General features: G+C 33.7%; 2 protein-coding genes across 2 annotated transcripts; one reads left to right on the forward strand and one right to left on the reverse strand.

Moving 5' to 3' along the window:
- The first annotated feature begins 395 nt into the window (after positions 1-395).
- Positions 396-2,621, forward strand: LOC114166025 (50S ribosomal protein L3-2, chloroplastic-like). The gene is made up of 6 exons (XM_028050677.1): positions 396-514; positions 620-923; positions 1,481-1,690; positions 1,821-1,925; positions 2,000-2,113; positions 2,196-2,621. Exons 2-6 carry the CDS (start codon positions 627-629, stop codon positions 2,367-2,369), a joined length of 900 nt encoding a protein of 299 aa, XP_027906478.1. The 5' UTR covers positions 396-514; positions 620-626; the 3' UTR covers positions 2,370-2,621.
- Positions 2,622-3,882: 1,261 nt separating this feature from the next.
- On the reverse strand, positions 3,883-15,369 carry LOC114167141 (proline-, glutamic acid- and leucine-rich protein 1). Its single transcript, XM_028052116.1, has 13 exons — positions 14,998-15,369; positions 14,779-14,895; positions 13,762-13,826; positions 12,255-12,360; positions 11,883-11,954; positions 11,108-11,167; positions 9,787-9,916; positions 9,519-9,712; positions 9,238-9,422; positions 8,790-8,917; positions 7,356-7,642; positions 6,490-6,733; positions 3,883-4,792 (listed from the first exon to the last, which is right to left on the reverse strand). Exons 1-13 carry the CDS (start codon positions 15,265-15,267, stop codon positions 4,059-4,061), a joined length of 2,592 nt encoding a protein of 863 aa, XP_027907917.1. The 5' UTR covers positions 15,268-15,369; the 3' UTR covers positions 3,883-4,058.
- Between the last annotated feature and the right edge of the window lie 851 nt (positions 15,370-16,220).

Raw genomic sequence — 16,220 nt, forward strand, 5'->3', positions numbered from 1 at the left:
CGTCTACTTATAAAATATATCCATACAAAATTCAGTTAAACATAAAGATTAGACATTGTGCTTATTCTACCTTAAAAGTTTAAAATAAATAATTAAAAAGGGATTAAAATGATAAATTAAAAATAAATTAAAAAAAATCAAAATATTATTATCTCTTAACCTCATCAACGATACTATTCTATCAAAAACAAAATGAGAAAATATTTCCGATATTCATGGCACTCACTCTATTCTCCCAAATAAGGTGACAATTGTTGTAATTAAATGAACACATGATCCAATAGCAGAAACACTAGTCAAGGGTAAAATCGACAATTCACACATACTTAGGGCTAAATATAAATTCAGAGGTGGCAATAGAAGAGAATTTTGGATTTTGCTGTTTCGTTTTTTAAACTGAAGGAAAGAAAAAACAGAGAAACACAAAACTGAACCCAAATCTTCTTCTCCACCCACTGCTTGAATCTGCACTTTTGGGCCTTTCTTCCATTCTCGCAAGCGAACTCCTTCACGGGTCAATTTTAATTCTCGCGCTGGTTTTTGTGCACGGGAAAAAGGTTCCTCTTCTTAATCTTCGCCATCTTCACCTCACTGGGTTTTTCTGTTTCCGTTTCTGTAGCTCTGCCATGTTCGCGTTATCTAGAAGCTTTATTTCGCGTCTGCAACGTTTCGCCATCGATTCACCCTCGCCGCTCCGATTTCTTAGTTCCGATGCAGCAGCGATTCAGACTCGGATTATTGATCCAAAACCCGGTTTGATGACCCCTGATTCCAAGCGAACTGGGCTTATAGCGGTAAAGTGTGGAATGAGCGCTCTTTGGGATAAATGGGGTGCTAGAATCCCAATCACCGTGCTTTGGGTGGATGATAACATTGTGTCTCAGGTTAAGACCCCAGAGAAAGAAGGTTTTTGTTCTCTCCAGGTACACCTCTCTTCTCTTCTTGTTGCCCTTTCTAAAACATGTAATTTTATTCTACTCTATTTGTTGACTGCTTTTGAAATTTAAGGTTCGCCTCAGTAACGTTAAGTTTGAAATTTAAGGCTTGCATTTTGCAAGATGGACTTGTGGGTGCTTCATAATCTCAAGGAAATGATAGGAAAATTAATAGCCAGTCTAAGTCTCAATAGTTTAGATAGTGTACATACATGGTGGAGTTCAATGAAACGATGATAATTAAAATAAGTCAGTATTCAAGTTGGTGCAGTCTTTACTGACAGTTGTACTACTCTTCATTAAAGATCTTTAGATTGTTTTGGGTTTGATTGCAACTTAGAACCAAATAAACAAATTGGATTGAAAGTTGGCTCAATTTACTGAACTGGCTTAAGAAAATGGGTTTGGGTTATTGAACTGTTTAAGCAGTTTGAATATTGTGTGGTGTGGTTCATTTAGCTATGCCTTGGTTTTTACAGTGTTATGCTCTTAAGCGTTTGGGTGTGTCTAATTATAGACTTTTTTGCTGTTTTGTTTCTAGTTAGATTGGTTGTGGACAGAAGAAGGAAAAACATTTGACCAAGCCTGAAGTTGGTCATTTTAGGGCGCAAGGAGTTCCACTGAAGAGAAAGCTTAAGGAGTTTCCAGTGACAGAGGATGCACTACTTCCTGTTGGAACATCACTTAATGTTCGCCATTTTGTTCCCGGCCAGTATGTTGATATCACGGGAATAACCAAAGGAAAAGGTTTTCAGGTGTTTTTTCCCTTCCTTCATGTCAATATTGCTTTTACCTTTCTTGTTAAAAGTCAATTATTTTGTGCATGTATCCTTCAATGTGAGTAAAAAAGGGTCCTCCAATTTTAAATGTGATTTTTGTTTCCAGGGTGCGATGAAGCGGCATGGATTTAAGGGAATGCCAGCATCCCATGGTGCTTCATTGTCCCATCGAAGCCTTGGTTCTACTGGTCATTTAACTAGTTCTGGAAGGGTAAGTCATATTTTAGATTTGTTTAGTTCCTTGAATAAGTTGTAATTTGCTTACAATAAACTTTGCTCCTTCAGGTTTTTAAAGGTAAAAAGATGCCTGGGCGAATGGGTGGAGATCAAAGAACAGTTAAAAATGTATGGGTCTACAAGATTGATCCAGCAAGGAATTTGATGTGGGTGAAAGGCCAGGTAAGTTCTTTTTCTATTTTGATGACATTAAGATTAGAGGGTAGAGGTTTATTTGTGTTTGTATGTATGATGTGCACAACAGGTTCCAGGAGCTACAGGGAACTTTGTTTTTATAAAAGATGCTGTATACGAAAAACCTGACATATCTCTACTTCCTTTCCCAACTTACTTTGCACCAGAAGACGAAGATACTGATAATTTGAAACCATTGGTTGCTGAGCTAGGGGATGTGGATCCATTTATCGTTACTGATTAAAGACCTGGTTGTTTTGATAGGTTCACTTCTGCATTCATGTTTTCTCAGTTATATAGATTGTAAAATGAGATTTTTTAGGAACCTTTTACCTCTCTTTTTGACCAAATCTAAATTAGATTGGGCAAAGCATGGTTGTCTTGCAATGCTACAAATAATGGAGAAGTAATAGAAAATGAGTATGAAGATGGGACATGATTTGAATCTTCTTTTGCGTATTTTTCATGTTTATACGACTATGAATTCTGTGTTTCACTATCTCTTCCTCTACAGAATAATCTCAGATAGTTCTGGATTATTTATTTTTCCCAGCATGAAAAAAAAAATGGTATTTTGCATAATGTATGGATTAAGTTGGAAATTTAATCACAAATGTGGATCAGTAAACGTAGTTCTGGGTGGAGGACCTGTGTTTTTTTAACAAATTGAAAAATAGAAATTTGATGTTTAATTTAGTTTTTATTTGAAAACTTTATGCTAAAAATCTTAACAAATTAATCTCATGCTCTAGGTTGTAAAAATAAATGTTGAGTCTTTTTACTAGTTTCATGAATTAATAAATGATATTATTTTTAAATTGAAAATCTTATATAAAATTTGTCAACAAGTGTTATTAATTAATGTCATTCATTCATTCTGAGATTTTGTTTCTAGTTTACTTTTCATTTTATTTTACTAAACAAATATACTATTAGACATGTAAGGAAAAAACCTTACACTGTTTTTAGTTTTTCGTAAGGTTGGATTTTTAAAATGTTTTATTTGGATGAAATATTTAAATTAACTTTATTTTAAATTATTTATATTGTAAACGTTTGATGAAATAATTCAAATTTAAATTTATTCAATTATAAGTACGTGTAGAAAATGATTTAAGTATTGAACTATTATTAAAAATTAAAATATATTAATATTAGTTAACTCTGTTATGTTATTTTTTTCCGTCAAAGATCATTATGATATTTTTCGTTGATATTGATTAAACATTTGTACAATATATTCTAATTACGATTACTTGTTTTTAATATCAACCACAATTATTTACACTACATCAATCAATTGAAATTATTTTTACAACATTGTTGGTTGAAGATTGTTATTTAGATTTTCGATCTCAATTAAAAAAAAATTGTAGTTAACATTAGAAAGCATAATTCTTAGTTAATGTTAAAAAAATTCTAATTAGCATTAGAAAAATAATCTTAATAAAATTATCAACAAATAACATTAGTCTTGATTATGAAAAATCATTTACAGCAAAATAATCTTAACCACTTAAATAAAGAAAAAACTCTTAACAAAATAAACTGAAATATTTTAACTGATATCATTAAAAAAAACCATTTCATGAATATATTGGTGTTAGTTAGATCAACAATAATAAAATAAGTTAAAAAAAGAATATGAAAAGAAGACATAAATTTGAAAATACCAGAAGACACATCAGTTTGATTAAAAAGAAATTTACCATGTTCTAGCAAACTGTTGATTAAAAAGAAATGATAAAACTATAATAGAGTCAAAATACAAATTTTCTACGTTTCTCAAGTTTGAAAACCATTTTCATTTTTCGCAGAGGTCAAAACTTCAAATGTTTACTTCGGGAAAAAGATGGAAAAAGAGAATGAATTTGAACTACACTAAGGATTTCTTATGCTTCCTATGGATAAGAAAAATTACAAAATCTCCCCCTTATTCGGAATCAGAATCTGGGTCTCCATCCACAATATCAGGAAAATCATCTTCATCAGCCAGTGAATTGTCACCATCGACTTTAAAAGCAAATTCCTGAAAAATATTAGAGCCTGAGGTTGTTTGCCATAAGCTATTACTCTGAGAAGCAAATTCCAAGTCTTTATTAACAGAGTTTCCATGGTCTGATTCCATATGACTGCCTTCATTATGAGGAACAGTGCTGTCTGAGAGAATCTTCTCAGACACTATATCATTGTGAGCTTCCGTAGGGATGTTCATGGTGAAATTGGTTTCATCTCCAACAGTTTTCATTTCAACATCTGCAGAAGTGGCAGCCTCAGAATCCATTTGGGCCCTCTCCTGAATATTTGTGTCAGAAGATACATGCACAGGAAGCACTTCAGGATCATTATCTCTGCAAGCTTCAGAAGGCTCTTGGTTGTTTTTTGTATCTTTATCCCTTGACACATCAGCTCCATTGCCATTTTCAAGCCATTCAGCACAAAGATTTTCATCATAGTCAGGAGGAACTTGAGGTAAACCATATGGAGTACTGTTGCTTCGGCCAAAATATTCATGTTGGAGATTGCTATGGACTTCACCCAAAGAATTGTTATCTTCATAGGTGTAATCTACCAATGGAAGTCCCCTAGGATGTATAAGTACTTCCAAGGCTAACAGAGCAAGGGCACAGAACTCAGCTACCTTTGTTACTGAAGTTTGTTGCTTCCCTGCAAACAAAGATTCCATGTTCAAGCAAAAGCCATGCAGGATAAAAATAAAATTTCCTGAAATTGTAGGTACAAGGAACATAAATGCTAACCAAATAAATGGAAAGTGAACATTTATATTGATAAGATTTTATATTATCTAAAACACGTGGGATATTACAAATAAACGTCAGTACAACATCCTCTTCCTATTACTAAATCCTTTCACCTTTCATATATATATATATATATATATATATATATATATATATATATATATATATATATATATATATATATATATTATATATATATATATATATATATATATGCTTAATTGGTAATTTGATCCTTGTATTGTCATCTTATACCTTGGAACCCCTCTCTCTAGTTTGACACGTGACACCTTTCGGATTTTGACATGTGACATTTCCAAATAACATTAACGTCAATTTAACGGTAGGGACTAAATTAATTCTATTTAAAAAATATTGAGACTCAATTGACTCCAAAAAAAAGGAACCAAAAGTAAATCATAGACCTAAAAATAGAGATTAAATTACTAATTAAGCTAATATATATATATATATATATATATATATATATACACACACACACACATACTCCAATGCTAACGGTATAATAATCAAAATGTGAAGCAGACATTCCTCGATGCTGTGTAACCATCCCTACACTTCACATTATAAAGCACTAGTTCAGTCTACTACATCCTATGCATTTTTCCAAATCACATAATAAAAATGTGAACTCACACCTGTTCTGACAGCAGAAACTTTAATGTCTAAAGTCAAACCCAATATTTTGGAAACTGGACCACGCATTAAGGTCATGGTGTGGCCAGCTCCTAAAAGACTCTTAACAAAATTGCATAATACTATGTTTTCGTAGAAGATACCTTGTATCCTGAAAAAGTAAGAATGTGGCCGCTAGATCTCATTCAAAAGTTAAACATAAATAGTTACTAATAACACTTAGGAAATGTAGATTATATGAAGCTATACTGGGTTGTCAAGCAGCTTTAAAATTTATAGGTCGCCTCAAACCCAATCTTTCACGACAAGACCAAGTGTATAGAAATTGATCATCACTTTATTCAAGAAAATAATTCCTTCCACGGAAATTACTCAAGTCTGCTAACTTTAGTGATTAGAGTGCTACATGATCTTCTTGTGGTTACCATAACCACTGTATATATAAAATGTTTAGTGCATATGATTATGCTTTGACTTATGGTGGAATGTTGAAACGTATCCCCTATTTAAGGGTTGTATATTTGCTGTTGATAATTTGGATTTGCTTTGCAACCTACCTCCCTACAAAACGTACCATGTTAAGGATTTTCTCAAGCAATTCAGAAATCTTCTTTCCCTTTTTTGTCCACAAAAACAGGCATAAATTGAAATATGCAAATCAAGTTCTAATTATTAACAGCAAATACACCACGTAATAGGATATACTTCCAATAATATCACCAACTATGCAGATTATAAAATCCTAAGCATCTTGCAACAATAATCACTATTTTTTGCATAATTAAAAGCATCAATATTCCCGAAAAAGACTGTCGTCAAAATCTCGTATTTAGAGACATAAACCTAGTATTTTACAACCTACTAAAATACCAATACTTGGTACCAAAATAAGTAAGAATAAAACAAAATGCAAATTTATATATATATATATATATATTGAAGTACCTCTACGGAAAAGTTCAAGACCCTCGGATAAATATGGAGGTCGTCCTCGAGCACATGAAAGAAAAGATGCTAGTAAAGTCCGCAGTGCAGCTAGCTGCAAATCTGTGGCTGTAGCAGCAGGTTCCTTTAGTTGAAGCACACTGAGTTCTTCACCAACTGTTCCGTCCTTAAAAGAATCCGTTGCAATGCTTATCAAAAGGCTATCAAGTTTTGATCTCCATGCTTCAGATTTTAAAGCACCAGCCTGCGGAAAATTATAAAAAAAATTCATACAGATCTCTTAAAATTGAGAAGAAAATTGAGATCTCAAGGGTCACTTTGATGTCCCCTTTAACTTAAGAAGACAATTTCAGGGAGGGCTTTTGTGTGAAAAATTCATCCCCAAATGTTTCAGAAGGGAGACACCAAACGTATTCCACAGGTACAAAACAAAAACTGTTGTAAGTAAGCACCACAATATTTTACTCCATTTAGATTCTCTTTATTATTCTGATTATAGCTGTTTAAAGGGGTCAGTATCTCGGATATGCAGTTTATTGGGCAGGTTCACTGTACATTTAGCTGTTTTTCATGCTCTAATCTGTGTGTAATTTTGTTGGAAAGCCACCAAAATTGTGGCTACCCTCTGTGATGGGCACATACTAGGTATATTTTACCTAAAGTATGTGCAAATAACAAGACTCACAAGCCATGTTTTGCATCACAGTTACAAAGTTACGTTAAACATGGCTTTTATCCTTTTCCATCTAACTCTAAAATTACAAAAGAAATTATGGACAAGAATAGCCATTGAAAGTAGGGAAAGGATGATGAAGAAACGAACACCTATATTATTTTACAATAAAGTTACTCAGACACAGGCATACCACAGTAATAAGAGACTCTAATGTCTCCAGTGCAGCTATTCTCAGAGAAATTGGAGTCGATGGACGATTCTTGGGAACTTCCAAGCCCAAACCACCACCTTGATCTTGCTCCTGGAGGGATCCCGTTGCATTGCTGTGCTTCCTTTTTCTATGACTGGATGGTTGCGTTGCTCCAGCAGAGTCGTTTGAATTTGAACCATTTAATATGTCACCATTCGTATGCTCAATACTACTTAAATCAGTAAAAGCATTGTTGATAACTTCCTGTGCAAGGTATAAAGCCATTCCTGCTCAAGATGACTAATTAGTAAGGCCAGTATGAATGGTCAAATTAAATGCATCGTAATCATACAGCAAGATAAGGGAAACAGAAGAAATCATGTGTCAACAAAGATAAGCTGAAAAGGAAAGAACTTCCCATGCAGCCTACATGTAAACTTGTTGAAATAATCTACAGGAAAAAAAATACATAAACAGTATTGCATAAAATCAGATACAAGATGACAACAGAAAGAGAGGACATGAAACTAAGCCTAATACACTTAAGCTCAAGCATTTCCCTTTCCTGCTTTGCCATTCACTCTTCCTCTCCCCTTCTCTGCCTGTATTTTAAGGTTTGAAGTTATTGAAACTTTTATCTTAAAAGCAAGCTGAGTAATAAAATGTTGGAAAAACCACAAAATCAAATATCCTCTTCAAAATCTAATCAGAGGAGATTATTCTTTTAAGAAGAGAAAAGCCCAAAAAGTTGGATCAACCACTACCTTAGTATAAAATCTTAAGCCCCATTCAAAAGCTACAATTTTTAGCGTTTGATTTTAAAGCAAAAAGCAATTTTAATGACAAACAAACAACCAAACATCATGTTTTTCCCCAGAATCGTGTTTTCTTACTTCAAATTTGACTCTTGAGCCCCACAACATTTTCCCAGATATGCTGTTATTGATGTTCAAAGTAGTTGCATATAACGGTTGATGAATGAGAAATTGGGACACTATAAGAGAAAATAAGACAATCATACACGAGGCTCTCGCTTGGTAGAAGAGAGTAGATGCATACAGATTTACCACCATAAGCAGCCAAGATTTGGTTTCCCTTGTGTATAAACTACACATAGGATAATTTATTTATAAGAGAGAGAGAGATACAACTAAAAAGAGTAACTAAAAATAAATAGAGTAAATAGAAGATATTATTTGATATTGTGATTACCAATATCTTAACAATATGAAACAATATCTACCACTTATCATTGAGCCAGGGCCCTTCCTCTAGAAAAGTATAATATATCTTCCCAATATATATATATATATATATATATATATATATATAACATAACAAGGAGTATGAAAAGAATAATATAAAGAAAGACATTCCAATACAAGATCATACCGGTGTAAGAAGAAAAGCAATTAAAATGAGAAATTTACATACCAACACCCATGGTTATGAGCAAATTCTTTGTCACTGAATAGACCTTAATCCTTAACTCCGGCAACTCACATGTCTTGAAGTATTTTGTAACGATACGTACAATGTAGGCAGCATGTGGTAATAGTTGACTGCAATACAAATATTGGCAATAAGTAGAGTTCTTCCTCTGACAAGAAATAAATACATAAATACATGAAAGACATATCAGAGGAAAGAACTTGAAAGTCATGCATAGAAACAGGAACAGAACACCAAAACAGTGAAGGGTAAACCCTTTGATGATAACAGGGATCATTAACAGTGGCATTAAAAGTAAAGACAAGCCTTACTATAAAATGTGAAGGTTTGAAGAATGTTACATTTCATTTATCCCAACCACTGTTTTCTGTTTATCTTCATTTTTTTCATTTTCTTTTGAAGGGAGAGAGAAGCTATCATGTAGTTATACCTGCCCAGAGACTTTATGATAGCTGTGAGCAATTCCAGGCTACTCAAGTGCAAAGCTGGAAGTTCTGAACAAATGTTCTCTTGTTGCTTGGCAGTCACGAATGGCATTGACATTTGTGGCAAAGAACCATCTACCATCAGAACTCTCTCAACCAGGGCCAATAACAGGCGAACAGGAACATTTACCTAATAATGTAATTGCATTTTGTCATTATTCTTCCAAACTAAGTACGGAGAACTGACAGTCAATTGTAGGAACACATTGTATAAACTAAAAAGTACCTTAACAGGATATGAATTTTTAAGCATTAGACAACAGACGGACATAAGGGTAGAGACATTTGACATCAGTGCTTGCTCAGTCATTTGTGATGCCTTGTTTCTAACTTCTTCTGCCAATATGTAGCCTCCTAACGGTGGTGGAGGATGTTTTCCTGGTGAGACCAACAGCCTAGCAACCCCATCACGCATGGTTTCTGCAACACATGGAAAAAGATTACACAAACTGCTTTTAATAGAGGTATTTATGAAACATATTATCAATATTTACCTTCTTCTAGACCATGAAAAGCTAGATTTAATTGATCATTTATTAACACCAAAATTTTCTGCATCGTCACAGACCAGCTTTCATTGTCTCCTTTTGATTTTGGAAGCAGTGCAAGGCAATGGGCGAGTTTCTAGATGTACCCAAGAAGATAACATAACACATCAGATTAAGACTAGGAGGGTATTCTTTCTAGTTATCAGAAAATATATCCATACAAAACTGAGTTAAACATAAAAGACTAGGCATTCTTCTAAACTGTTAAAAATAAGAGAATTAAAAAATCATAAATGATGCCCCCACATGTTGAATATTGACCCAGCAAAATCCGGCTGCTGGTATGATAGTAAGTATTGTGAGATACACAATACAAATCGTATGATACAATACGATTCTTCTCCCTCATAGCTAAAACACTTGTTTTTACTCCCGTATCACTATTGTATCATGTGATTCGTTCTTAGTATCGCATGAACCATGATTTTGGTGTGTATCATGCCCTGAATCGTACTAAATATGTATTTGGGTTTTACCTTCAACTGGGCCAGGTCACGCAACCCGGTTTGATAAAAACCCTAAATTTGTTTTCTTTTCCACAGCAAACACAATAGAAATGTGTTGTAATGGTTTACTTGCTTCTTCTCTCTGCCATTACCACAAACATAGTGAAAGAGCACAACGCTCACAACAACAAAAGGATCGAACAGCAGGGAGGAGCAGACTGTGGGGAGAGCAAAACAGCTGCAAGAGCAGACTGCATAAAGAGCGAATTGCAGAGGAGCAAACTACGGGAGGAGAGGAGCAGCTGCAAGAGAGAAGCAGCTGCAAGAGAGAAACAGTTGCAAGAGCGGACTGCAGGAGGAATGGAAAATGAAGGGACAACGGCGCAGATGAGAGAAGACAACCCTAATTTTGTATCCTTCTTTCTTATTCTCCTTGGGCCAAACATTTATCAGCCCAAAGAGTTGAACTACTGGAGGAGCGGAAAGAGACAAAATTAGGGTTGTGTTCTCTCATACAACCACTCTTTGTGAATGCGGTTATTATTAATTACATCTTATATGTTTATGTCTTATATGTTACATTTTTTAAATGCTTATGAATCTTATGATTTACGATATGATTCGCAATACAAAAAATAAGCTCTCTGAAACGTAGTTGATGTGGCGATTCAACTACCATGTTTGGAAGTTTTATAAAAGTAAAATAGTGAAATTAATTGTTAAGAAAAATGTAGCTGCTGCTAACATATAGAGGCAGACAAATAATGCCCTTTCACCCTTCTTATACCAATGAGCCAAACAAAATTTTATGAACATATTACCTGCGACATATCAAGACTGCATCCTCCAGACAGAAGTTTTAAAGCAATAGCAGATTCAACCTGCATAAATCAGAATCACTCATCAAAAATTTGAATACGGGCACCAAGGGAACTTAAATAGCTTTTCTTTTCTCAACTCTTTCCCTAGCAAGAGAAAAAAAAAAAAAAAAAACTGGTAGCAATCACATGGAAAAGTGACAATACAAGTGCAAATGCTGATACATAGTGCAAAAGCATTAACATTCCAATTATGTAAATCTTAGAACAAATGCCCATCCTTTGTTTTATGACTGACTTTTAAGATTATTAAAGTAAATATATAAATGAACATATTAGGAAAATAAAACCCCATTAGAACCATTGAATAAAAACATGAGTATATCCGAAGTATTTATTTTATTAGAAAAGCATTTCATTGAGAAAGAGAGGAGAAATACAAAGGGATGACAATAATAAATCCTTCTACAGCAAAAAAATATGTAAGAGAAAATAACATAAACTTGAGAATGAGGCATACAGCACAACAGGCTAAACTCTACCTACAGCATGTCAATATCTACCAGCCTAATAATAAGAGCAATAGGAACATAGTAATGAAATCATAAAATGAAAGATCCGATCAAATTAAAGGCAAAGGAAAATATCAAAAATACAACTTGAGTTTGAAATTCTCGCTCTGGTAAAAGTATTAAAGGAGGCAGTGGAATTTATCCAAAAAGCAAAATTCTACTCATGCAAACAGAAACAAAGGACTTCCAAAAAAGGAGAAGCTTACACCATCATAATGACTACGAATAGAAAATGGAAATGAAGTTGCTACGGTGCATAACAAATGAACTGCGGCATCCTGCATTCACCACAATTCAAATATTAAAAACGCTGTAAGCAAATAAGCATATAATTTCTGGAAACCAAAAAGAATAATAGGCATACGAGAATTGACATATAAAAGTAGGGTATCTAATGTCAACAGCAAACAGAACTTATATTTAAAGATTTGTCTGCACTCAACGAAAACATTCTATCTTCGATATTAGATAAGTTTACCACAAAAAGACATTTCATCTCTTAACACATTGCACATATAAAATAACTTCAAATATACTGATTCCAAATGCAAATCTAGAAACTGCCAAAACCAACTTACCCATATTGCCTCTGAGTTCTCATCAGTCAACATCTTCAATGTAGGCTGAACAACTTTACCAGCGCAGGAAGATGATTCTTTCCTGATCTTAGGATATCCACTTAACCTATTTTCTAACAGAAAGTTAGTACTGGAAGCTGCCAGCTATTTTAATGAAGACAGATCTCATAAGCGATAGCAAAGACTGGCTCCAAGATTTACTAGTTTGACTCAGGCAATAAGTGACAGAAAATATAATACAAACAAAATATTGGAAATATTTAAACATACAGAATAAGTGCATGTCTATATTAATTTTTGTTTCTGTAGAGATCCTGGGAGCTATTAAACTTAATAAGCAGTTAAGTAGATAGAATGTCAAATCTAAGGAACTTAATAGGACCATCATATTGGAAGTCTCACATTGACTAGAGATAAGGTTAGTTTAAAATATATAAGTGATGCAAACTTCACCTTACAAGTCAGTTTTGTGAAGTTGAGTTAGATTTAAAGTCCACTTCTTAATACATCCATTGTTCTCAAACTCACAAATAAACTTGTAAGTTTAAGATACAAATTCCAGCTCATAAATCAAGTCACCTCACTAACACACTCAAACTTGAGCAACTACTACCGGCCTCTATCTAGTTGGTTGACTGCCATTATGAACCTAAATTGTGAACAAGGTGACTCTATTTATTTTTTCTTTCTGATCTTACAGTATTATTTGAGAACTGAGATCACTGTGAAAGAGTGGATTGTCTAATTGATATCCCCAATTTGTTTGGTTTGTAGTCCAAAAGATGTCTCACATTAGAGGGTGGTCAAGGTGCTCAAGCAATAGAGTTGCTCGGCTCAATTTCAAAACAAGGAGGAATGCCCTAAATAAAACTTGTAATAAATTGAAACTTGGGGCATGGATTTTTTTTTTTTATTAATTTATGGTATTTGTTAGAAGTGGGTTTTAAGTCTAACTCAAAACCACAAAACCGGCTTAGAATGTGAGGTTTACACCCACATATATATTTTAAATTAAGTTGAGGTGTTTGCACACTCTAAATATAGAGACTCTAAGTACTCTAATATGTTAAAGGATGAGATTTAAGCCTAACACAAGTCCCACAAACCAGCTTCTAAGGTGAGGTTTGCACCTCATTTATATACTATGAAATTGCCTTATTTCTAGTCGATGTGGGACTTCCAACAGTATTCATTTAATTTAGATACTGCAAAAAACAGTTTAATATTGTTTTTTAATCAAGTAAACTCTTGCAAGTTTGTATGACAAATTTATGCACACTCAAGTCCAACAACCTTGCCCTCATCCTATTGAGTATTATGCATTACAGAGGAGTAAAAAATTATTGCTGACGTAGGTGACAACCACGCAGTAGCATGCACAGAGAGAGAGAGAGAGATTTCTACCGAGGGATACATTTAATCAGCAGCATCAAGCATCAGTACTCTACAATGCAGACCAATATTTCTACCAACTAATAGTCTCAAGGTAGGAAAAGAAATATCTAACCTTTTTAATAAATCAGACAATGAAGCACAAGCCGCTACCCTCACTAGATGTGAATCTGCTGGTGACTGTTTCAAACAAAGATCAAGGAGCTCGTCACAATTGACCATACAAAAATACAAAATTCATTTCAGAGATTTGTACAAAGATGAATGCATACAAGGACATCTTGTTTGAGTGTGCATGTACTTTAAAAGATTGAAATGAAAGTCAAAGGAAAAAGACAGTATCACATAAATGATGTATAGCATTAACAAGTAACATATCATGTAGAAAAAAACGGCGTCCTTGTCGAATACAAGAAAGGAAGCTTTGTGAGCTCTTTAATGACATATAGGGAACAAGCACATTTTGTAATTCCAAAAGGCATCTGCAAAAGATAGACTGCCGATTTACAATTTACTAGTTCAAGAACATTAGATTCAAACGGTATCAAATGCATTAACTTCTCTTTCAAGCACCAGTTTTGGCTTGTAGGCTAAAATGTGTGCAGGATAGCATACCAAGCATTACATTTAAAAATAATCATTATGTTTTAGATCCGGAATTGGACCAGAGATATTCCCACAGCGAGACCACAGATAAGAGATCAAACCCGTGTCATATACTCAAAAGAACCAAGGTACTAGCCACTTGTGAGCTTCACTGAGGTCTAAATTGATCTAGGACCTTTGTGGATAAAGTTCTCCACAAACACAAAGAAGAAGAAAATGAATAAGAAAAAATCAAACGAGTTTCTCTATAAACTAAAACTAGTTTATGCATAAATAAATTTATAGAAATTCTCTCATTCTAACTTATCTTAAAGATTACTTTAAACTAATACGTACGTTAGTTTCACTGATGGAGAAATTTATTTCCTAAAGCCTTACTTTCTAATTCCTATACTTATGTAAAAGTTCATCCAAACAACGACTGTCCTAGGCAACTGTATACCTACAGTGAACAGCACTTTGTATTCCTAAACCCGAAAACTCTAACAAAAGAATCATCAGCATGAGAGGCGAAACCTGTGTGTACCTGTAGAAAAGCCAGCAACTTGTGGAACCACGCAGAGTAAGATTCCAGAAAACGCTCAGAACTGCACTCTTCACATGTAACCCCGAGCAGAGAGATCCCCGCCCAGCATTTATCAGGCTAGAAAAGAACAACACACCCATCTCAACCATAAAAATCATTCAAAACAAGAAAGAAAATAAGGAAAAAAAAAATTAAAAGCTTGCTGCTTTTGATTCACACCATGGAGGTGGAGAGGAGGGAGAAGATGCGGTTGAGCCATGAAGAGAATGCGGATTTCCAGGCTTCGATTACTTTGGGGGGCGTGGAGTCTGCGAGGAAAGACTCGGAGAGAAGCGAGTGCTTTTTTACGAGTGCCACGGCCTTGGAGAGTTTAGAGGGTTCGGAGAAGGGACCATTCTCGTCGGGAAGATGATCTCTGATGAGTGACTGAAGCAGGCGGGGTTTGAATGCCACATCGTGCATGTTTCCGAAGTGGACGAAGGCCGCCATTGGAGCCGTGAAACCCTGCAACCTCGGAGACAGTGAATAAGGGTGCGGCGGAAGAAAAACAACCTCAAAAAAAAAAAAAAAAAATGTGTGTTGCAGCACCAAAAAGCAGGGGCTCTTTCTCTCTTCCTGTAAGGAAAGAGGGAAAAAAAAAATTATATTATTATTATGTTTAATTTGTTGTTGACGGGTTGGATCCAAAGAGACCTGTTACCCGAATACATTATCTCGGGTTAGGGTTGGCTGAGACAAAAAAAAAAATCATTTACAACTTATATATTTTTTAATTTACACAGTAAAGAAACACATTCTATAATAAAATTATAATTATAAAAATAAACATAGTTGTGATCATTTTATTATTTATATTAATTATTTATTTTATTAATAACTTTTATTTATTTAATTGTAAAAATGAATAATTTAAAAATTTGTTAAATTTATTAAAGTAATTACTTGAAAGATAAAATTAAAAAAAGAAAGAAAGAACAAAATTTATATAATAGTAATATCTATACTATTATATAATATATAATATTCATATAATAGTATTATATAAATACTATTATTATAATAATATCTATACTATTATATAAATCATGTTATGAGAATAGAAGATCAAATATCTAAATGATATAAAACTCCCTAATTGAAATGATTTGAATTTGTCAAAACTTAAATAAAACATACTTATTATGATTGTTAAAGTTATTTTTATAATATGAGTTTTAATCTCTTCCTCAAGTGATTTTGAGTTGTACACGGAAAGCAACAATGTGAGAAACAGAATTTGTCTTAAAAGGCTAATTTTAATTATTACAAATATGATTTTTGTTTGATTATTATTTGTGCATTTGAGAATGTGATTGTACGTTCAATTAGTATATTTGATTGTTGTGAGTTGTTGAAATGAAACATATGACCCTAAATTGCATATCTATGTGTGTTATGAATTT

The sequence above is a fragment of the Vigna unguiculata genome, chromosome 10, assembly GCF_004118075.2.
Source record: "Vigna unguiculata cultivar IT97K-499-35 chromosome 10, ASM411807v1, whole genome shotgun sequence".
Lineage (NCBI taxonomy): Eukaryota > Viridiplantae > Streptophyta > Magnoliopsida > Fabales > Fabaceae > Vigna > Vigna unguiculata.

Bases quoted from the DNA above. Each gene is read 5' to 3' on its own strand.
- LOC114167141 (XM_028052116.1), bottom strand. From the start codon at position 15,267: ATGGCGGCCTTCGTCCACTTCGGAAACATGCACGATGTGGCATTCAAA. The intron at 11,955-12,254 runs GTAAGTTGGTTT...TGGTGAATGCAG, and splicing joins AGAACTCAGAGGCAATATGG to GATGCCGCAGTTCATTTGTT. The intron at 8,918-9,237 runs GTATAACTACAT...TTTGTATTGCAG, and splicing joins ATCATAAAGTCTCTGGGCAG to TCAACTATTACCACATGCTG.
- LOC114166025 (XM_028050677.1), top strand. From the start codon at position 627: ATGTTCGCGTTATCTAGAAGCTTTATTTCGCGTCTGCAACGTTTCGCC. The intron at 1,691-1,820 runs GTGTTTTTTCCC...TTTTGTTTCCAG, and splicing joins CCAAAGGAAAAGGTTTTCAG to GGTGCGATGAAGCGGCATGG. The intron at 2,114-2,195 runs GTAAGTTCTTTT...TGTGCACAACAG, and splicing joins TGATGTGGGTGAAAGGCCAG to GTTCCAGGAGCTACAGGGAA.